Source organism: Lissotriton helveticus, chromosome 1_2 (genome assembly GCF_964261635.1).
Source record: "Lissotriton helveticus chromosome 1_2, aLisHel1.1, whole genome shotgun sequence".
Classification (NCBI taxonomy): Eukaryota; Metazoa; Chordata; class Amphibia; order Caudata; family Salamandridae; genus Lissotriton; species Lissotriton helveticus.
The window spans coordinates 447253749-447278531 of record NC_136058.1 but is presented as its reverse complement, the minus strand read 5'-3'; the positions used below and the strand labels follow the sequence as shown (position 1 = coordinate 447278531).

General features: G+C 42.9%; 1 protein-coding gene across 1 annotated transcript in view; it reads right to left on the bottom strand.

The window, feature by feature from the left end:
- Nucleotides 1-1128: 1128 nt before the first annotated feature.
- Nucleotides 1129-24783, bottom strand: part of LOC144807698 (uncharacterized) — a 98484-nt gene continuing 74829 nt past the window's right edge. Inside the window, exon 2 of the mRNA XM_078673343.1 lies at nucleotides 1129-3541. Coding sequence (XP_078529469.1) covers nucleotides 2089-2838 — 750 coding nt within the window. The 5' untranslated portion in view covers nucleotides 2839-3541 and the 3' untranslated portion in view covers nucleotides 1129-2088. The remainder of the gene's footprint in view (nucleotides 3542-24783) is intronic.

Here is a 24783-nt window from a genome sequence, read left to right as displayed (position 1 = left end):
TGTAAAGACTAACTGTCTGAAACAGAAAAAAACTAGGAAAAAATGACCCAGACTTCCTTGTAGAAAGTTCTCAGTGTATCAAGTACATTATTATTGATTTTACAAAAAGCAAAATCAAACTCTCACTTTAGGAGTAAAACAAAAATGTCTGTTGGTCACCAGTGTGAAATATGGCACTTAGCACACTTTAGGTGCTTTTGGAGGAGCTCCTGTTGCTCCTCTGACACAGAGATAGCCAGATTGGTGGAGATCGCTAAATATGGTGCACGGTCGTCCAACGGGGTAGTGGAAGCTGTTACCCCTGCTCCTCTGGCAGACCGTGGACCATCTGTCAAACTATAAAGGAAAGGAACAGTCTTCAAATGTAACCCAAAATAGAAAAATCACTAAAGAAAGACGGGCTGGATTCAGGATATGGTGGACAGGGCACTCTAACAAAAATGCAACAAAACATTATACCAGCCACACCAACGGTCCTCCCACCGGTCCTCTTTATAGTTGGAGAGATTGTCAGCCTTTCATAGGAATTCCCACGGGGTCTGTTGATGGAAAACTTCTTCGAAGGAGAAAGGGCTCTCGAAGAAAACCCATCAGACAGTATTAGATATAGCAGAGCTATATAAGAACTTTAAAAAAAAGTACTTTTTGTATTTGACAAATTCATGTTTCAATCCCTGGTGTTGCACACAGCTTTCAAGTGCTCAACCTTCTGTGGTATTTTCATGGATTATTAACCAGAGTAGTGCCAGGATACAGACATGTTTTTAGCTTTCCTAAACAAATCAGGTATGGATTGGGTAGAACTGAATTATGTTACCAAAACAGGAGTGAAGCCCAGATCTCAGTATTACAGGTAGCACTTCTCTCTTCATTAACACAGAAGGAGAGGTAGTACCATCTCAAGCAAAGAACCGCCTCTCACTCTGAGAGAAGGCCCACTGGCGAGAAAAGTCCACTCTGATTCCACCTGCACCAGAATCCCAGCTGAAAGCAGTCACACTATTGAGACTTGACCGCTCTATTGCCAAATAAACTAGGCTCCTTGCTGACATCACAAATTATCTTTAAAATTTAGGGAATAAATCACATTTAAGATCTCCTATACAATCAGCAGTCAAATACCATGAATTCAAATACATTTGTTGTTTTATTACATATCTAAAAACATACATTTCATATTAATATGTAAAATCTAGTCATCATTGTGTACATTTCATAGCCTCATGATTGTTTCTGCTGTATCATAATTTAGTTTATGTTAATGTTAAAGTAAATTGAGTTTGATCCTGGTACACACGTCTGTAGTGTGGTTTTTAAAGGCTCTTGGATGTCCATACATGGGTGGTGTTTGGATGTTTGGTTATGTATCATTCATACAAATTTATAAAGTATTGGGTTTCAAATGTATTATGCCACTGATGGCCATACAAACCACTTGTTCCTAAATATAATTTGTTCAGTTTTGAACTTGTGGCTGATAACGTGTAAGGAAAGTGAGTTTGACCCTGAAGCAAATCCCTGTAGTGTGTTGTGTATAAGGATGGGTGTGCTGAAGAGCAGTCTCGTTCCTGTTCCTGACTGGCAGTGTGGTTGGGTGGTGGTCGTGGTGATGATGATGATGATGGTCGGCAGCAGGAAGAACTTCCCGGACTCCACTTTGTTAAAATGAACTCGGTGGAAAGCATTAGTTTCTACTATCTTTGGCTACTGAAGATGTAGCCTTTCTTCTGATGTACATATTATATCGAAGAACTCCTTCCTCTGGGCAAGGCTGGTCTATGAGAACACTGTGTATTTGGCAGCTCCAGCAACATAAAAGCACCTTACAGGTCATTCAGAATGCTACGATCTAGTGTGTGTTCACTGATGTCTCCGCAGAATTGATAACATACTAAAGCTCTTCATATATTCCTGGCACTGTAATGGCGTTTCCCCTATGTGTGTTCGCTGATGATTTCTGAGATTTGAGGAATCACTAAAACTGCTTCCACATTCATTGCAATGGTATGGTTTTTCCCCAGTGTGTGTTCGAATATGTTTTTGTATGTCTGATGACCCACTAAAGCGCTTCACACATTCTCTGCAATGCTATGGTTTTTCTTCTGTGTGTGTTAGCTGATGTATTGTGAAGTTTGAAAACTGACTGAAGCTCTTCACACATTCAGTGCAATGATATGGTTTTTCCCCTGTGTGTGTTCGCAGATGTATTTTGAGGGTTGATAACCGACTGAAGCTCTTCACACATTCACTGCAATGGTATGGTTTTTCTCCTGTGTGTGTTCGCAGATGAGTCCTGAGAGTTGAGGAATCACAAAAAATACTTCCACATTCATTGCAATGGTATGGTTTTTCCCCAGTGTGTGTTCGCTGATGTATTTGGAGGTGTGCTAACAGACTGAAGCTCTTCACACATTCAGTGCAATGGTACGGTTTTTCCCCTGTGTGTGTTCGCTGATGTCTTTTGAGGTTTGGTAACTGACTGAAGCTCTTCACACAGTCAGTGCAATGGTATGGTTTTTCCCCTGTGTGTGTTCGCTGATGTATTTGGAGTAGTAATAAGCGACTGAAGCTCTTCACACATTCAGTGCAATGGTATGGTTTTCCCCCCATGTGTGTTCGCTGATGATCTTTTAGGAGTGCTAACTGACTAAAGTTCTTCACACATTCATTGCAATTGCATGTTGCTTCTCCTGTGTGTGTGTGCTGATGGCTCTTTAGTAGTGATGATAAACTAAAGCTCTTGCTGCTTGTGTATGATTTCTCTTTCTTGGTTAGTGTCTCTGGGTCAGGTTTATAATTATCTGCATCCCATGACTGGGTTTCCTGAGGAGCTAACATGGTTGATAAAGCACTTGTGTTATTCTCACATTCCTTGTATGTGTGTGGTATTTTGGATGGTTGATTTCAGATTTCACAATGAAATACAAGACTCACCAACTACACATATTATAACTGTGGCAAGTAAAGCTTCTTTATAGGTGGTTATGTCTTTAGATTGAGGAATGGTTTTGCATGTTTATGAGTGAAGATTAGTCTTCCTTCTGGTCGAAGCAAATTTGGACAGTCTCAGAGACCCTCTTTCCTTTGCCCTTAGTTGTCTGGCTCTACTCCCTTGGGCTTTTCTCTTGCTCCTGTGGTTTGGCCAGAAAGAGCATACAATACACCTAGCGTGCTCAATGGTGGTCTGTCATCATCACAGGAAGCAGAGCAATGCTGTATCCACCTCATACCGAACACATTATCAAAGCTGGTGGTGGAGACCTGTTAATACAGGAAGTGGTTTGTCAGTGTTGTTGCCTTAATTTTCTAGATGTCATTTCTTAGTCCTGTTGCATGGAGGTGCACAGCTCAGACTCTTACATCCACTGAATTGCTCTTGACTGCCTCTTCGAGGATCTATCAGTTTATGTTCAGGTTTCTCAGTCTCGGACTGTGCAGATGTTTTCCTGAATAATGGAGCTAATTTTTTTGTACCACTTTTTTCAGATTTGCACGATTACTGTCATTATTCACGATCATTTGTGCATTCAAGGCTGGTTTCCTATTGGAGGTAAAGAGATTTAAAATCACTAAATGAAAATGTAAGAGTATGTGAATACACAATATTTAACTAGTTGTAAAAGACCATTTATGAAAGTTACCAAGAGATATTTCCCCATACACAGATATTTAACTAAATGTTCTATTGAACATGTAAATCTTACTTAATTCAGAAAAGGAGGTGATTTTACAGTGTTCACAGAGTAACTTAGTACAGAAAGAGCACACATGGAGCGCCCACTTGCAAGTACAGCTTTACGAAGACACACATGGCTAAGATTTCATTTAAACAAGAAGGTATTGTGTAAAAAGAGATGGATCAGGATGTGCTGCTGTCACTTCAGTTTCAGGAAGTGTATGACAACAGTAACCCTTTCAAGACTAAATGACAAAGAAAACTCTACATAAAGTTTATAATAAATGTAACACTTCAGGAAGTATATAATAAAGCTAATGCTCCAGGAATTTTATAATAAACGTAATGCTTCAGGAAGTATATAACAAATGTAGCTCCATTCACACTCTTCTTGACAGTACTTCACAGTTTACACTGGAGGAGCTGAAGTTCTAACTCCTGTCTTTACTTCTGTTTGTTAAGTTATTTTTGCCACATTCCTAGGAATGGTTAAAGCACTTGTTGGAAGATTGCACCATTTATTACAGTGATTCCATCACAACTAATAGTATACCTGCGATATCTCTGCTGCCAGTACGTGTCTGCTTATCTTTTTCTGCCTTTACCGGGGTATCTAACTAAATGTCTTGCGTTTGGTGCCAGCATGCTTCTCGGTCAGTGGATGGAGCATTGGAAGAATAAGCGGTACAAAAGGGGGTGGTAAAAAAGGGGGTGGTGATGGATCGAGCATCTGCATCAATCAAACACTCACACCCAGTGGAAGAATAAGACAAGATGTCCATTGCTTGAGGGTGAGTGCAGCACTTACACCTCTGGATATTTCTTACATTCAGCTCCCTTATGGCTGCATACTCGCTCAGCAGGGTTCATTGACCGCTAAAGCAGGGGAGTGACACAATGAACACAGCAGACATCAGGTAATGAAGAAATAGACAAACGCCATGATAGCGTAGAAGGATCAAGAGCATCTTTAGAGAAGCTCGCCGGGGACATAAAAACGGAGGAAGTGCACAGGTAGCTACTTATGAGGTACAAACAGGGGAGGCGAACATGTAGGTACATGCTCCATTTTGGGTCTGTTTCAGGCTTTTACTGAGCTGGGAATTGGGGTGCACTGTATCTTAATCCTGTGGCTGATAAAGGCACTTGCTGCAAGGGTGTTACCACTTTGACCCTTTACAAGAGGGGAGCCGAGCCTTAGAAAGCACAACACCTGAAGGCTGCCTGCCCTGAGGGGGAAGGTGAGGGTCCGGGTGTCAGAAAATATCAGCAAGGGACATGAAAGAATCCTAATAAACACAGCCCCAGAGAGGCGAAATCGTCAGCCTAGATGGAGAAGAGCTGGGTCCTCCACTGTTTCCGGAACAGTAAGTGATATTGAATCTTTCTAAGGTTAGGAGGTATAGAATTTCATTTGGGTTGGAGCTAAGACATGGAAGGATAAACCTTTCGTTCTGTCTCTCCTGTGACGAGGGATGTGACGAGGGATGCGGGCCAGGTTTAGATTGGATGGAACGTAGCGTTCTGGAGGGCATGTAAAGTTGCATCCAGGCAGCTAGGCTGGTTGCTCCTTAGAGCTCTGTTTGTTTAATTAAGTTTTAAATAGTTGTCATGCATACATTTGGCCAACGCTGATACAGTTTTTAGATTTGACACAAAAGCCAGTCGACTCTGCCGACAGGGAAATAATTAGCTGAGTGTCATCAGCATACAACACTAGTGAGATATTCCAAAATATTTCACTACCTCTGCCAGAGGTCTGATGTAAATATTAACAAGCATTTGCAATGCAAATAGGTCTCGCATTTGTGAGTTAGAGCTATTGACGTTGTGAATGCCAATTATTTTTTACCTACACGTTTTATTTTTAGAGTGAATGTATGTAGTGTGCAAAATCCCTTCGAAAGGTCCTGCACTTCGTAATAAATATATTGAAAAAGACACAATTGGATTGTGTCAACAAATGCTTGGCAAGTACCTCATGGGTGAAGTGTCGCCACACATGTACATCGTGGTGCTTTACTAATGAGAAACTCATTAATAAAAGTAGTGCTTACAGACTAACCAACGCGATCGGAGCATGTGAATCCGTTTCCCGGCTTCTCTTTCATTTTCTAGACTATTTGACTCACTCTTCTGCGTCTTGGTTATCCCCCAAACACTTGGAGGCAATGAGGTTTGTCAAGGGGATTGGGGCAGGGGGGTTTTGGGGGTACATGAAAATGTATTCATTGCCTAGTTGTCAAAGTTAGCCCGGTGCTATTAGTTAAAAGTGTGCAGATATCATTAAGATTACTTTACTCGCATCTATGAGAAAATCGACATTATGTATACAAAATGCCAGAATGCGTGTTAGTTTTCACACTGCTGGTTGATTAGTTTGATTGCATTAATTTTTGTATTTAATCTTTTACATAGCATCCTAAGTAGGTTACCTAACCCCAAAGCCCCAAGTTGTTAAATGACCCATAGTAGGGAGTGTTTTAGAGTTGAGCAAATGTTTCCAAATGTAATTTTGGTAGTGCCATGGAATGATCAGCCAATGAGGTACTCTATAAGCAGGTATTTAATGACAAGTTCAAAATGTTCAAAATGTACGGTATTGTGGCTGTTTGTTTGTACACAACCACCTCTCTGACTGTGTTTATTAACACAGAGCTCCATCTACCGGATATTGCTCACAGAGGGGCGACTAAAGCACAGAACAAAATGTATTCATTTATCCTGAGTGTGAAGGCACCCGGAAGGCTTAGGTGCCCGCCCTGAGAGACTAGGGATCCCTGCGCTTCTACAGACTCTGCCGTGCTCCTCTGCAACAGCAGGGCACAGCTCAGAATCTGCTGCTTCTGCTAAGAATAGGTGAGGGGGATGAGGTTGGAGCATGCAGGAGTTTCCGGCAGATTTTCAGGTTATTGAAAGTGAAGATTCTGGCGGGTGGCAAAGGAGTCTGACTTTGTCTGTTTGTCTGCACCAGTCTATTTCTCTACCATCTCCCTTCCTAGTTTCGTGCACACTGTCTCGAAGGAGCATGCGCTGAATTTTGCAGAAGAGTGGGCTAAAGCCCTTGCGCCGGCTCTGTACAGTACACACTGTGGTTGGGATACATTTTCCCCACACCACGAGATTCCTTTACGGACTATGCCACAGCCTCAACCTCAATATCCCATTGGACGCGAAGCGAAGGTTTCCGTTGCGGAAATCCTTGAACAATTGGAATATCAGGGAGTGATTGAAACATGTGTGTCACCGATGAATAACTCTCTTTTTACTGTGACGAAGCCCGACGGATCGTATTGTTTGGTATTGGATTACCGGCATTTAAACTAGCATTGCCGTACCTGTGCAGTACAGAATACACACGGCTCTGCCTTAGTGGATAGTCTTGTGCGTAAGCGGTTTAAAACCACGCTTGACATATCCAACGGTTTTTATGCCCACTATTTGGATGGTCTAAGTTCCCAATGGACCAGTTTTACATGCGGCGGCGAATAAAAACAGTTCAAACGTTTACCAATGGGCTATAAGAATAGTCCAGGCGTATTTGCTGCCCGCATAGTCTCTCTCTTGGAGAGAGTAGACCCAGATGCGTGTTCGTATGTGGATGACATTTATCTCACAGACGACGAACTTTGGGCGCATCTGTGTCGCGTTGACCGCATAATTTGTAGCTTTGCAGACTTCGGCTACAAATTCAACTTTGCAAAGTCTCACATTGCAGAGTACACAGTGTTGTTCCTGGGCTACGAGCTCAACAATGAAGGACGAGGATTGGCTCCTCACTTCTTGGAGGAATGCGCACAACTGCGCGCTCCAACAACTCTGAAAAAAGTACAGTCTTTGCTGGGATTTTTGAACTTCCGGCGAACATACATTCCTTAATGTGCCCAGCGTATCAAGCCTTTGTATGCTTTGATACAACGTACTTTTACCAAATCGTGCTGGATGCCAGAACACTCAGCTATTCTGCAATCTTTGCAGGCTGATCTGCTGGAATCTAAATTCTTACTGACTCGTGATAACCACACCAACCTGGTGATAAAAATCATCCCTGTGGCGGTGGGTTTCACATACCTGACTTTTAACGAAGGGGACACAGTACCTATTGCTTACAAGTCACACTTGTACACTTCGGCTGAAATGCAATTTTCCACTGTGGAGAAAGTTTTGACAGCAGTGCACATGGTGATTCTTAAAGAACATGCTCTGTCATAGGGATAACGCATGTTGGTTGTTACCCCGTTTCCTGCGTTAGAGGCAGTTACGAAAGCTAGTGTACCAAATTCTAAAGCTTTGCACCCTCGGTGGATACAATGGGCAGCATCATTGACATCTCCGGATGTCACCTTTATTTTTGATGCCTCCTTACAGTCGCACGAGTTTTTGCAATATGAATTCGTTCATCCTGCAAATTTGGCTATGCGGCCTCTGGAGGATTTCCATTGCATCATATACACTGACGGTTCAGCGCAGGTTGCGCAAGGGTCTAAGCACGCATACGTTTCCGCTTGCGCCATTGTGGTAGGTGCCATAGTGAATGATGAGTTCAAGTCCAGAGTTGTGCACGCGCAGACTCTACGGGACTGCACCGCACAATTGGCAGAGTTTCGTGCTCTGATGCTTGCTTTGGAGTACGCTGATCCTAGTGTGTCGACTCTTACTGTAAGTGATTCGTATTACTGTGTCCAGTCTTACAATGAAAACCTGTTCTTTTGGATTCAGAATGATTTTCGTGATTCCAAGGGTAGCACAATAAAACCTAAAATGATCTGGGTCAGAGTGGCTGAGCTTAAGGAGCAGTTGCCACTCGTGTTTGTAATTCATACTCTTGGTCATCAGCGCGTGGGAGTCCACGCTTTGGGCAATTCGCTTGCCGATGAGGCAGCAAAATCAGCAGTATCGACATATTTGGTTGCAGCAGTTACACGTTCCAAAAGTAAGATTGATGATGATATCTTGGCAGCTGTTGCTGCGACTGAGAGGGGAGGTAAATATCCTAAGGGGTTCCCTTCGAAGTATTCATACCACTTAAGTCCCGAGAAGGCTCCTTACGTGAAAATACCTGATGTTGGAGAGAGATTGATTCCCAACGCGGATCGCAGGCACACATTGCTCACAGCGGCCCACGAAGGGGTTGCGTCTGAGCATGCGGGCCTTTCAGCCACTGTGGCTCAGTTACAACAGCGTTTCTGGTGGCGGGGACTGTACAAACAGACGCGTGATTATGTCCTTCAATGTGACATTTGCCAGCAGATTAAGCCTTCAACTGCTGCGCGTCAGCCCCAGACAATTGTTCATTTCTAATAAACCACTTGGTTGTGTTTATTTATATCACTCCGGTCCTTTTTTCTTCTGATACTGCGTATATGTTTATCTTAGTAGTAGTTGATTCATGCACACGCTTTGTGTGGGTATGGCCTCACCACAGTGCTGATTCACGGACTGTCATAAGAGATTTGCGTGTCTTTGTAGGAATTTTTGCCTGTGATACCTTCCATTCGGATCAGGGTCCTGCTTTCGCCTCTAAGGCATATAAGGATGCCATGGCTTCGTTGGGGGTCCAAGTCAAGTTTTCGTCTCCATACAGACCTGAGGGTAATAGTGTTATGGAACGAATGAACAGTGACTTAAAGCAATCTTTGACAGCACGAGTTATAGGCACTGTCATGAACTGGCTGGCCCACCTCAATGGCGTGCAGCGTGCACTTAATAACCTCCCTAGAAGGTCTCTGGGTAGGGGACCCCATACGAAATGCTCTTTGGTATCAAGATGTATGTACCGGACCTTGACGGTCTAGACTTGCCGGCTGTTGCTGCCTCCTTTGACGTAGATGAACATTGCAATGTTTTACAGACTCTACAAGAGACGAGAGACAGTCCTGCAAAGGAACACTTGCCCTCCACCTCGGATGATACGTTGCAGATCCCGGTAGTTGGTTGGCTACCCCAAGTTAGAGAATTGGTTCGGGAGAAGATCGAAAACAAGAAATAATTTGGTCCCTCTTATCGAGCTCCAGTTCCAGTGCTTGGTGTGAAGGGCACAAGAACAGTCATTTTACCACCACTTCCAGGTCGTAAGGAAAATAGGTATATCTCCATTGACAATGTCAAGATACACAGAGTGGCCGATTCTTCTTAGTATGACACCGGCAGTCTCATGTCCTTCGATTGTGAGAAATTCTGTGTTGGCCATGGCTTCTAATCCAGTGCCTGATGTTGCTCTCGAGATGCCTGCAATTTCTAGTCTTTTATTGAGTACATTGCCTGGTACTCAACTTGATGAAACTGACTACACTTACCAAACTGACTTATCAATGCCTGAATTACAAACTCGCTTGGCCACAGAATCCAGATTTTCATTTGACACTGTTTCACACACATCAAGAAAGCCTTCACGGATTACTGTTTATGCAAGATTATTTAAAAAACATTTTTTGATTCCCCCTTGGACATATATTTGGCTAGTGCTTTTTTCGATTCACCTTTTCATGTCAATTGGTTTTGTGTTTTCTTTTTTTTGTATCGTCAATGGACACTATGTCGAAGAGAGAACACCCCATTCCTCCTCGCATACTGCACACAGATTGAAGAGAGACTTGGCTTTTGTTAACATCACAGCTTGGCCTGTCCTGGATGGGATTGTATGGAATGTTGTTAAATTTCAAATCCATGGCCCCACTGAGGTTATGAATGTCCCTAATGTGCTTAGAGTTAACATGGGGGATGTAGTTAAAAAAAAATATACGTTCTGATGATTGGGATGTTCAGGCCGTAGAAGCATTGTTTTCTGATTTGAAATATTATGCTGCTTTTGATGCTGAAGATTTGTATTTAGAATCTGCCAATTACCATGATTTATTTTCTTACCAACATTTTGGCAATCACTACCTGCATAAAACTAATACCAGGAAGAGCAATGTGAATTACACACAATGGGAACATTGTCCAGCTCCTATACAAGGCAGTTCTAGTGCCTTTTTGAAAAAGCACACTTATTTTACTGGTTTTAATCCGTCCAATCCCAAAGCATTTTATTTTAAAATGACCGAAAAGTCCATATCCAAGGTTAGACTTAGTTAGACTTACCGATACTAAATTATTGTACTCGAAGTCCTTTCTAGACCAGCTAGCTGTTGGTGGGTACGAGTTGTGGAAGGAAACAGTTGACCTTAAATCTGTTTGGGGTTCTAAAAGTTGGCAAGTGCAAGGCACTGAGGCTTTGCACCGTGCATGTCTCATCCCGAATCATATGTTGTTTTTGAATTCTACAATTTCACAGACAACATGCCTTGGATTGGCTACCACTAAAAAATAAAATGCTCCTTCTTTCCCTGATTTAGAAGAATATTCAGGTTGGGGTAATACTACAAAATTTTCGATCAGAGAGTTGCAAACTCTGTTGCTAAATTCTTCTTTTAACATATTCAGTTTGGATCGCAATGGCTGGTTGCTCTGGCACAGAAGTGCTGACTCGTACCAACATTGTTTTCTGGGTTTGGCCCATGGCTTTACACATGTCAGGGTGGATCCCTGTTTTGAAAGTGACCATTCTGTAACTACCTATTCTGTAGGCAAATTGTGTCAGAATTGGCTCAAACATTCCACCTTGATGTCAGTTAAACAGCATTTATCTAAACTGACTGACGATGTTGATCTGAATGATTTCATAAAAGGCCCGGCTAAAGGTAGATCTAAAAGATGGATATATGCTGTTTATAACGAATTCTGGAAAACATCCCAGATTGAGGCGGCTACCCGCCGTAGGGCTATAGATCAGGCTAATTTAGAAAAGGCGTTAGCAGTGGTAGATAATAGCATTAACACGGTTTCTTCCCGCATTTACACATTGGATAATATTGTGTCATCTGTTGTTGATATTGTGCAAGATGAAGTGTCTGTATTGTACCATGGTCAAAATCAATTGCATTCTCTTATGCAATTTGCTTGGACCCTGCAGACGCTCAAGGCCGGAAAAAGTGCCATGGCATTACATGAATACCTCTTCCCTATTTGCCCAGTTTAATTTGACTGATAAGCAACATTTACTTTCAATGAAGGATGCTTCTTTTTCCATGCTACACATTGAACGATTAGAGTCCTTACCATTTTCTGTGGCAGAGGCCACTACTGCAACGTGGCTTATCCACGGATTAATAACTCTACCGTTTCCTCTGTTCGATTTTAAAAATTGTATGAGGTATTTTGCCATTGGTAGATACGAGCCTCTTGGTAGTTCTTATCTCCATGAAGCATGGTCGCTTCCATTTACATATAGATGCCTTAGGGAGGGCAAGGAGGTTTATCTGAATGGTGAAGAATGCACTGAAACACCGGATCACTCATTAATGTGTAGACATATCCAATTACAGGGCGCCTGTAATCAAGACGAGCCTAATTTAGCCTGTGTTTTGAAAGGTACCCCCGTGCCCGCTATCGTTCCCACATTCACATTACTGGCAAATGAGAATTATTTACTATTAAACAATGAGGATTGCTGTGGGTTAATAAAAGGCATTGCTTATGTCGTTACCGTCAGTGAGCGTGTGGTTTGCTGTAAAAATGTGATGTATCCACCCACGCATGGGGAAACTGGATGTTTCCATCTGGCCGAGGATTCCGACCTTGAAAGCAGAGTTCAATAAGATGAGTCGCATAAGAGCTCTATTGTCCCAAAAAGAAGTTGCCCTCACATCTGCTCGTGAAACATTTGTCCTTCACGTAGCTAACACCCGCACAGAGGTGCATGCTTTGTTAAATATGGACTTGCCATTACATTTTGGTGAATTAATTCACACAATCTTTAATGCATCCTCCACAACTGGGCTGGCGCACTTTTTCAAAGTAGTTAGCAGCGGCCTTGTGACATCGTTTCAAAGTATATTTGGGGTCTTTCCTGCTTTCTTTCATTCGATCTTTTCCAGCCTGTTTGGTAGATTTCCCATTTTACTGGCGCTGGCTGCCGCGTTCTTTTGCTGTTTTGTTTCAATCAAAATGGATGCACTTTCTTGCTTATGAGATTTTTGTGAGTGAAAGTTTTTACTTTTTTTACATGCGCAAATTTGAGCTGACTGTCGTTCTTGGACTCAAAAAGTTTGCCCCTCATCTTATTTTTTCTTGTGTTATCCATGCTCGGATCAAATGGAGGGTGTTATATTGATATGCTTTGCCTTCGCACTGTGTTAAGTTAGCATGAGCTTATTATGAGTTTAAACGCCATTTTACCTTTCTGCTGCTTCTGCACACGGCACATATTGTTATTAGAGCTTTTAGCCTAGTAGGATATTTTGCTTCACACGAGAATAATATGTTTTGCTATTAGTACCAGCTTTGCTTGGTAAGCTATGTCTGTACAGTGAGTGCCGAGGCCTTCAAGGTTAGTTCAACACAGTGGTTGTTGTGAGGTTTGATCTTCGCATGTTCTAGACATAACCTATATGCAGCTGCGGCCAAATTCTGGCTTTAGGCGCGTTTAATATTGCACTACACAGAGCATTAAACACACACTTGATGATGCTTTGCATGCAGAGAACTGGTGGAAGATGATGTGATCCCTTACCACTAGGATCAGAGGTATGGGGCCGCCCTGCTAAAACCCAAAGAGACCTTCTTAGATATAATATAATATACTAGCAAGGGAGGGTGAGAATTAGGTGTCTTTTAGCCTTCTTCCATCTAGCATTTTAACATGCTTTCACCCTTTGTATTCTATGGACTAGTAACTATGCTGATTACTTTGTTTCTCATAATATGTTTACGTGTATTAGCTAAGATACTGCGCTTGAGAACACTGCATTAGAAAATAAACATTTCAAATGTGCACGCGTCCTCATTTACTCCTCGTTCTGGATTGATATGATTGTATAACGAAAGAGTGTTCATGTGTTCCACGTTACCTGAGGTGTTCCAAGTCCATGTTCTGGGTTGTCTAAACATTGGGAGTTTGTAAGAACCAATGAGACACTGATTGCTAGTCTAGTAGGGGATTTTGGGTACTAAGGTGAGTTTTGGCACAGCCTAATTCACCGAGGTGCCAAGTCTCTATGCACAGTTCTGTGTAGTAGCAGAATCCCTGCGACAATCGCTGCCTGCTCCCTTCTATGCAGATGATGCAGTTTTGATGGCCAGGACACCCATGGCCCTACACCGCTTGATTGGGTCTCATTCAACTTTCAAGGCTGAACTGGGTCTGCTTGTTAACAAATCAACAACCTTCGTCATGATAGCGGGACTGGGAAGGAAAAAGTCTACTTCATTCCATCTAGATAGGTTTTCTCTGGAACGGGCACAGTCCGTTATTAGGTCGAGCCTGAGCCAGCATGAGGGCACTGCTCAGTGGAGATCTGTGGTAGTTCAGTACGGTACAGAGAGAAGCTTTGCTCACTCCCCTGATCTAATTTTTGATTGGCTTGTGTCTTTGTCCTTCCTAAATGCTGGTGTCTGATTCTTTATGAGGCTTATTAGTCCCTCCTTAGAAAGGGCATATCCCCATTTGTATTCTGCCGTGGCTTCCCCCACCTTTTCTTAGTTGTTACATGGTGCGTGCTCTATTTTCTGTAATGAGTTTTTCCTACAGCAGGCACGATGACGTACCCAGCCGGGACAATGGCGTAGCCAATTTTCCAAGCGCTGCAATTAAATTTATTTGCAGCTTCAAAGCTGCATCTGCTCCTCCTCCAGCCCCACCCACGTCATCATCAGCGGCAAAAGCCTGTTCCGGTCATAGTGATCAGCCACTGAGCTGGGCTCAGAAAGTCCCGCCTCCCGTACTCCCATGCAACAGCTGACCAGCAGCCCATGTGGCTTCAAGGAACGCGATGCACGCCAGTACTGATTTTGTTAAATGTAAAATATAAGCTTACTTCCTAGCATAGATTTGCAAATGGTACACTTATGCCATCTACACTGCGTGTACACGTTAGTTCTCCGAAATGCATCCTAACTAAAACGCTTCCAAGTTAGACATAAAAACCTAATTATAAAGCTTCCGTTTTCAATAAAGGTTGTGGAAAACAATGGGCAAGAGCTCTCTTGCAACCAACCTTGTTAATCTCCGCCCACCTCTGAAGCTATTTTGCCAATCAGCAAGGAGATTGTTGTCCTGCAACCAGCAATTGTGTTGCTCGTTCCACATGTGCAGGTCATGCTGGGAACTTGAATGTAATGGCTGCCTCCTATTGCTCCAACCCATAACTGCAACAGCTCTGGACCCCGGGGCTCGCGGATTCCGGAGAACTGGTCGCTTTGCAATCTGGCCTCCCTCTCTCCCGTGCTGTTCCGAAGGGCTGTCAACATGATAGATAGCTGCAAAAACAACAGCAGCACCACCAGCAGCAGGTCTTTCAGGACATCTGTACCTGCTGAGGATTTCAAAGCAGTCATGAAAGACAAGTAATGCCTTGATCTGAACAGCCAGATAAGTCTGAAGGAGGGGCAGTGAGTCTGTGGACAGGGGCGTGAGGGCAAGCCATGCAGATATGACTTAGGCTTGGGCTGAAAATCATGTGCATGAGACGGTGTCTGTCTGCCCCTGCTGCACATTCCTGTCCGCAGTGCACACATCCCACCCCTGCCCAGACCTATGCAGATCAACCAGCCACACCTGGGTCCTAGGTCAGCAGCCAGGGGGCGCGTAAATGTTTTCTGTAAAACCACAGAAAAAACATGCCCTTCTCAAAACATTTCACAATATAGTTGCTCTTCTGTGCACACACACACACACACACACACGATCAATACACAAATCCGAGGGCTGTCTAAAAAATCTTTTGCTTTGTGAGGTAAAATCGATCCATACTATGAATTAATTACTATAGTCACCATCTGTTGTAAACAAAGTAGTCACCATATGACTGCCCATGTGATGAGAGAGAGCAGTCCGTGAACCATTTTAAACACACGCCGTATGGGGATTCACTGAATAGAGTTATTATAGCTAAAGATATGAAATATGCCCAAGACGTAAATGCGGTTACTTCTTCCTAGATTCCAACATATGTGGGTCCTCAATTCTAGATCATATTTTACTTTGTAAAGATCTAGAGCAATTCTGTAAGAGCTATGTAGTGAGGGCAAGTTGCATGAGTGACCACAATCCTATTGTCATACCTCTACATTTGGACACTTGTTACACTGCTCGACTTTCGGTTCAGTGCAAATAAGGAAACCCTCAGAGAGGTCAATGTATACTTGCGAGTAGCGGTATATTAGCTTCATCCGCCCCACATTGACACTCATGCAGTTATCATCGGGTTTTTCCTCTTGGTGTGTACTGCTAGCCTCATCCAGAGGCACCTCAAGTCTCGAGTGCAGTGTCCAGAGACAAAAGGACTTTCCCAAAAGGATTGGATAAAAATGAAAAAGAGTGCCCAGAATTTTTTTTAATATTGGGCAAACTTACATTATTAAAAATTATGAATACTCATTGGTAGACCAAGTTACGGGACTATATGGTATTACTAAAATGATTTTGTCGACATGTTTCAGCTCTATTGGGCCAGGCGGTCTGTAGAGCTTTCGTCAGGACTAACAAAGGGGTGGTACAAACAAACATATAAAAACTACTCACACGAGTTGTGCGGTAATCCCAAAACTCAATGCATTGATTTGAGTATTGTATTCTTCTCAATCTAGGAAAGAATGTACACATAGAGCTATGTTTAACTGAGTGCAGTGAATCCTAGAGGGGGGGTAAGTGCAGTAACATGAATAGTGATAATGTTAACACTCGTGAAAGAATCATGAGAATTTTTTCATGAAAGTGAGCGTTTGTATTTCAGGAAATAAATTACTTAACACTGGAAAACGCTCGTGAACAATTGTAAGGATAAGTGGCTTGGGCTATAGATGCTTTTAAATTTGAGTGCAGGCGCTGGTAGATTTAGTGGCTTGATAGAGTATAACAATGGTTGTCACGAGTGCTCTCTCAGCCACGTATCGTATGTCATATTACATGATCATTCATACATAACAAGGTTGCCCTTTCGTTCGTTTTGTATATTTGCTATGAAAACCAATAGGTAATATTATGGCTTTCGTCAAGGTGGCGCCTTGTCTCATATTAATATTATTGTATCAAGAGGGTCGCTCTACGTCTAGGTATAATAGACGGCAAATGACGGGGTTAAGAAAACACAGAGCGGCTATTGCAGCATTGCAAAGTTCTTACCTGTCGTTATTACGACTTCTACTTCCTGCGGGGGTCCTTCAAACGCTACAGAGCTGGAGCGGAGACAGGGACCACGATCAGGACCGGATAGATTAGAAAGGCTTACCTAGAGAGGAGAAGTCGGGAAAATTGGAAACTCCGCCATTACCCGCATGGAGTCCTTCCTCCTGCCTTGTGCTGACTCTGCCCCCGGAGTACTGGGAGCCGGGTTGTAGTTTCTTTTTTAAAGGAAATAGGCACTTCACAGTAAATGAATTCCGAACGCGTCATGATGACTCAGCCAATGGTACGCTACTGAAGGGATTGTAATTGCCGTTTTTAAAGGCGGTTGCGCCTCTGGTTGTTTTAAAAGTCCAAATAATGGAATACAAATCCCCATAAGTAGAGGCATAGTCGATACCTGTTAGTGTAATTACCACATTGGATAGTAGAGTTCATTTATCCTAAAAAACAACATTATTGCTGGAATTTTTAGGTGACAAAGAGGGGGGTGTGGGATCTTGTTTCACTGGTAGAAATATTGGTTATTTTTACTTAGCAAAGTGATGCCAAGCCACATTGTCATTTAACCCAGTGTCAAAGGTGCGTAAACGGTCCACCCATCTTTGCTCCTTCTCATAAAGGATCTTTTCAGCATTACCGGATCTGTTGGTCAGCATTTCTATAACTGTCCATTGCATTTCTTCATGTGTGTGATTCCTTTCAGTGAAATGAGCGCACAGCTTAGTAGTATTCCTTTTCAATCTAATGTTGCTCCTGTGCTCTCCTATCCGGAGTTTAACTTTGCGACAGGTCATCCCGATGTATCTCTTTTGACACGGGCACTGGATCATGTAAATAACATGAGATGAATTACAGTTTGTAAACTGTTTCTGGGTCCATACAAAATCCTCTCCCAATTGCAGGCTTTTTGTAGCTGTTGTTGTTTTGCAGGCTACGCACGTTCCACACGGGAAGTGTCCTGAGAGCGGGGTCATGTTAACACTGTTGGTTATAGGTGTTGTAGCTACAGACCTGGGGCGTGTGTGTACCAGGGTGTCTTTTAGGTTCTTAGTCCTTCTGTTTGCGAATCTTGGTCTGGGCCAGTCGAACTTTCCAGTGTTAACTATATGCCAGTTCTTCTTAATTAGTTTTTGGACAGCATATGTAGCTGGGTTATAAGTGGTCACACACGTAGTTAGATCTTTCACTGGTTCTTTTGGGAATGTTTGCAAAAGGCACTCTCGTGGTTGGTTATCAGCCCTCTTCTTGCATTTTTTGATGACTTTCTCAGTGTAGTCTCTCAATTGCAATTTCTTACTCAATTCCGCTGCTTGTGTTTGATAATCACAATTTTTGCTGCAATTCCTCTTCAGTCGCAGGAATTGACTGAAAGGCAGATTGTCTCGTAGAGGTTTGGGGTGATGACTCTTGTGAGACAACAAACTGTTTTTCGCTGTTGGCTTCGTAAAGGTTTTGGTTTGTAGAGTGCTGTTGTCATTGAAAATTGTTAGGTCCAAAAAATCCAGGTGGCTATTGCTGGAAGTATATGTGAATTTCAGCCATGGGTCCAAGGAATTGAGCCATGTCATGAAACCTGGGAGGTCTTGTTGGGTGTTCCATATTAGGAAAATATCGTCAATGTATCTCTTCCAGTATATTATACTGGAAGAGAACGTGTTGTTTTCATTGAAAACCAACTCTGTTTCGAACTGGCTGACGTATAGTCCTGCCACCGAAGGCGCGAAGGCGCTGCCCATGGAGGTACCATGGCGTTGAAGGTACAGTTGGTCGTTGTACCTGAAGAAATTTTCTTTTAGTGCCAATTTGCAGCACTCCAGTACGAAGTGTCTGGGTGTATTGTACTGCCATGTTGCTGAGTATAGGACATCCTCTAGCATCTGTAGAGTGGAATCTTGGGGCAGGCTGGTAAAAAGGGATTCAACATCCAGGCCTACTAGAAGCATTGTGGCGGAGTTGAAGGGCATATTTTCAATTTGTATCAAGAGGTCCTTTGTGTCTTTCAGGTAGGAGCTTGTCTTCTGCACCAGGGGTTTTAAAAATTCGTCTGCGAATTTTGACAAAGGTTCTAACACAGATCCGATTCCGAAAGTCGAGCAGTGTAACAAGTGTCCAATTTTGCTGATTACTAATCGAATATTTTGGGGAAAGAAACGGACACGATAATTCCTCATCCCTCCCAGTTGATTAATTGCTTATATAAGCAGCGGACAGCTGCGGGATTTAATAAAGCTCTCCTAAAAAGCTTTTTTCACTAGATGTCAACCATGGAAGGAATCGTGGGACTGAGCTATGATGCAAGTGAAATAGATGAACTACTAGCGGCGCAACCACTGATTAATAACACAGACCTAACCGAAGCCCTGAGCCAGACGGATGATTGGGATACCTTATCCGAAAAAAAGAGGAACCAAATTAGAACTGCGATCCACGGCATCATTATGACCGAGTACTTAAGGTCCAAAATAGCGCCCAGAGGCCTATGGGTCGGGAATGCACCCCGCATTTTCCTCCACGACCTGGCCTTTCGTAAGGACTGGTCTTCCATTTCATGGAAATGCACCCTGGACTACTTAGTTTTAATCATCAAAACTGCAAGGCGCCTATCGGAAGCTTTACTTCTAGAAATAGAAGCTTGTGAAAATGAGCTGAAAAAGGGTATTAACCCACAAGTATACAAAAAAAGACTTGACGAAATAACCAAGGAAATGGAGGAAACACAAGAGTTCCTGATGCAGAACAAGTTACAGAAACTGGCAAAAGACATCAAGAAATTTAGTCAGGAAAAGATGCACCCCTATATAAAAGAGGATTTTGTCTTTACAGAAACAAACTCGGATAATGAATCCACTGGGAAAAACTCATCAAATAACTCTTTCAACAGTTCAGATGATTATAACCCGACCAGAGGTCGAAACAACTTCCGCCACCAACGGCCGAGAAGAGGCAATAGGTGGCAACGTCCTTACCACCCAACCTATAATATACCGTATTACCAACCGTATGTTCCACACTATGGAGGGTGGGTAGATCCTTTTCATCAAGGAATGCAAGGGATGCAACAAATGCCCCAATTAATGGACCAACAAATGGCGGGACAGCATAATCAACCACCACAAGAACAACAGCCTTTTTTATCCAGAGGCCGCCCCCAGCCCCGAGGAAAAAGAAAGTCTCTGACCTGGCAAGACCAGCAAAGGAACGTACAAACCCGGAGCATGGCAGCAGCGCAACCATCAACCAGCAAGAACACTCACTAATTGTGAACCTATCGGAGGTAGAACTTACAAATGACCAGATATCAGTCCTGAACAAGGGACTGGGGTTTGTTCCCACTCCGAAAATAGACACTTTCAAAATCAAAAGTGAACTGGCTGAATTTTGTAGAACTTTGAAACTCAAAGCTTTTTTCTCCAACTCCACCATGAAACAACCCGAGGGAGACACCACTCTCCGCAAGAAATCTACTTTCAATCCCCCTGCTTCCTGCATACCGCCGGAACTCCAAGCTTTCGAGCAGGCACTTCTCAAAGGTATAGATAACCTGGATGCAACAGGTATTAAAGATTTCCAAAATCTAACTAAGACAGAACGCCTAGCAATGGAAGCTCTCAGCAAAAATGAAGATCTTGTGATAAAACCTGCGGATAAGGGGGGAGGCACAGTAATCCTCTCAAAAGCAGGATACCACCAACAATGCCTAGCTCTCCTCTCCGACACAAGATTCTATCAGAGAATCCTATTGGACCCCACCGAAAGACTGCAGAACACCATAGCGATCATGGTGTATGAGGCTGAAACCAAAGGATGGGTCTCTAAAAAAGAGGCAGAATTTCTAATGGCTAGGGAGCCAGTCACTCCTTACTTCTATTCACTCTCAAAAACCCACAAGAACAGAATACCACCTCCGGGACGCCCGATAGTGTCCGGAATCGGATCTGTGTTAGAACCTTTGTCAAAATTCGCAGACGAATTTTTAAAACCCCTGGTGCAGAAGACAAGCTCCTACCTGAAAGACACAAAGGACCTCTTGATACAAATTGAAAATATGCCCTTCAACTCCGCCACAATGCTTCTAGTAGGCCTGGATGTTGAATCCCTTTTTACCAGCCTGCCCCAAGATTCCACTCTACAGATGCTAGAGGATGTCCTATACTCAGCAACATGGCAGTACAATACACCCAGACACTTCGTACTGGAGTGCTGCAAATTGGCACTAAAAGAAAATTTCTTCAGGTACAACGACCAACTGTACCTTCAACGCCATGGTACCTCCATGGGCAGCGCCTTCGCGCCTTCGGTGGCAGGACTATACGTCAGCCAGTTCGAAACAGAGTTGGTTTTCAATGAAAACAACACGTTCTCTTCCAGTATAATATACTGGAAGAGATACATTGACGATATTTTCCTAATATGGAACACCCAACAAGACCTCCCAGGTTTCATGACATGGCTCAATTCCTTGGACCCATGGCTGAAATTCACATATACTTCCAGCAATAGCCACCTGGATTTTTTGGACCTAACAATTTTCAATGACAACAGCACTCTACAAACCAAAACCTTTACGAAGCCAACAGCGAAAAACAGTTTGTTGTCTCACAAGAGTCATCACCCCAAACCTCTACGAGACAATCTGCCTTTCAGTCAATTCCTGCGACTGAAGAGGAATTGCAGCAAAAATTGTGATTATCAAACACAAGCAGCGGAATTGAGTAAGAAATTGCAATTGAGAGACTACACTGAGAAAGTCATCAAAAAATGCAAGAAGAGGGCTGATAACCAACCACGAGAGTGCCTTTTGCAAACATTCCCAAAAGAACCAGTGAAAGATCTAACTACGTGTGTGACCACTTATAACCCAGCTACATATGCTGTCCAAAAACTAATTAAGAAGAACTGGCATATAGTTAACACTGGAAAGTTCGACTGGCCCAGACCAAGATTCGCAAACAGAAGGACTAAGAACCTAAAAGACACCCTGGTACACACACGCCCCAGGTCTGTAGCTACAACACCTATAACCAACAGTGTTAACATGACCCCGCTCTCAGGACACTTCCCGTGTGGAACGTGCGTAGCCTGCAAAACAACAACAGCTACAAAAAGCCTGCAATTGGGAGAGGATTTTGTATGGACCCAGAAACAGTTTACAAACTGTAATTCATCTCATGTTATTTACATGATCCAGTGCCCGTGTCAAAAGAAATACATCGGGATGACCTGTCGCAAAGTTAAACTCCGGATAGGAGAGCACAGGAGCAACATTAGATTGAAAAGGAATACTACTAAGCTGTGCGCTCATTTCACTGAAAGGAATCACACACATGAAGAAATGCAATGGACAGTTATAGAAATGCTGACCAACAGATCCGGTAATGCTGAAAAGATCCTTTATGAGAAGGAGCAAAGATGGGTGGACCGTTTACGCACCTTTGACACTGGGTTAAATGACAATGTGGCTTGGCATCACTTTGCTAAGTAAAAATAACCAATATTTCTACCAGTGAAACAAGATCCCACACCCCCCTCTTTGTCACCTAAAAATTCCAGCAATAATGTTGTTTTTTAGGATAAATGAACTCTACTATCCAATGTGGTAATTACACTAACAGGTATCGACTATGCCTCTACTTATGGGGATTTGTATTCCATTATTTGGACTTTTAAAACAACCAGAGGCGCAACCGCCTTTAAAAACGGCAATTACAATCCCTTCAGTAGCGTACCATTGGCTGAGTCATCATGACGCGTTCGGAATACATTTACTGTGAAGTGCCTATTTCCTTTAAAAAAGAAACTACAACCCGGCTCCCAGTACTCCGGGGGCAGAGTCAGCACAAGGCAGGAGGAAGGACTCCATGCGGGTAATGGCGGAGTTTCCAATTTTCCCGACTTCTCCTCTCTAGGTAAGCCTTTCTAATCTATCCGGTCCTGATCGTGGTCCCTGTCTCCGCTCCAGCTCTGTAGCGTTTGAAGGACCCCCGCAGGAAGTAGAAGTCGTAATAACGACAGGTAAGAACTTTGCAATGCTGCAATAGCCGCTCTGTGTTTTCTTAACCCCGTCATTTGCCGTCTATTATACCTAGACGTAGAGCGACCCTCTTGATACAATAATATTAATATGAGACAAGGCGCCACCTTGACGAAAGCCATAATATTACCTATTGGTTTTCATAGCAAATATACAAAACGAACGAAAGGGCAACCTTGTTATGTATGAATGATCATGTAATATGACATACGATACGTGGCTGAGAGAGCACTCGTGACAACCATTGTTATACTCTATCAAGCCACTAAATCTACCAGCGCCTGCACTAAAATTTAAAAGCATCTATAGCCCAAGCCACTTATCCTTACAATTGTTCACGAGCGTTTTCCAGTGTTAAGTAATTTATTTCCTGAAATACAAACGCTCACTTTCATGAAAAAATTCTCATGATTCTTTCACGAGTGTTAACATTATCACTATTCATGTTACTGCACTTACCCCCCCTCTAGGATTCACCGCACTCAGTTAAACATAGCTCTATGTGTACATTCTTTCCTAGATTGAGAAGAATACAATACTCAAATCAATGCATTGAGTTTTGGGATTACCGCACAACTCGTGAGAGTAGTTTTTATATGTTTGTTTGTACCACCCCTTTGTTAGTCCTGACGAAAGCTATACAGACCGCCTGGCCCAATAGAGCTGAAACATGTCGACAAAATCATTTTAGTAATACCATATAGTCCCGTAACTTGGTCTACCAATGAGTATTCATAATTTTTAATAATGTAAGTTTGCCCAATATAAAAAAAAATTCTGGGCACTCTTTTTCATTTTTATCCAATCCTTTTGGGAAAGTCCTTTTGTCTCTGGACACTGCACTCGAGACTTGAGGTGCCTCTGGATGAGGCTAGCAGTACACACCAAGAGGAAAAACCCGATGATAACTGCATGAGTGTCAATGTGGGGCGGATGAAGCTAATATACCGCTACTCGCAAGTATACATTGACCTCTCTGAGGGTTTCCTTATTTGCACTGAACCGAAAGTCGAGCAGTGTAACAAGTGTCCAATTTTGCTGATTACTAATCGAATATTTTGGGGAAAGAAACGGACACGATAATTCCTCATCCCTCCCAGTTGATTAATTGCATACCTCTACATTTGCCTTTGGCAAAAATACGGGATAAAGAAAACCAAAGAGTGAAGTTGTGTATAATAGGAACAAGGGTATTAATATCAAATGGGTAAAGATCGATAAGTCTACATTCCTGGAAGATCTTATGACAAACAATAAGCTGGAGATAGTCACAGTTCTCTCAGATACTGCCCCCCCCCCCCAGTGGACATTATATCTGCCTTCTCAAATATAAATGGCCTTATGGCAGACAAATTAACGAAATGCCATAGGAAATGTCCGTAAACCCGAGATGGTTCAATAAGAGTAGTTCTGAAGCCCATAAGGAGCTATGGGTGGCACTTAAAGGAAGCCGAGGAACAAGGATGAAATAACTAGAGTAAGGAAAGACTATAAGAAGGTAATCGAGAATATGAAACGGTCCCTGAAGGAAAAGGCCTGGGAAGATTTAAAAGCTGCGTCAGCTCGGAAAGACTCTCGTGATTTCTGGGAGGTGGTTAATTCAGTTTCTACTTCCGGCGCCAAGGTGCACAAAATTGATACTAAAGTTCCGGCTGAAGCGTGGGTTACCCATTTCTCAAAAATGCTCTCCCCGCAGCCTAGGACAGTAAATTTACCCTTCGTAATGGAAACTCCTTTTGATATGGGTTTAGCCCAGGGCTTAAGTAACTCCATAGAGGTGAGTGAGGTACTTTTAGCCATAGAACAAAGCCACCCAGAGAAAGCTCCTGGTCCAGAGAGAATCTCCGTGGATCTATACAAGCACTTACCAGATTTCTGGGCACCACTGATTACAAATGTCTTAAAAGCTGT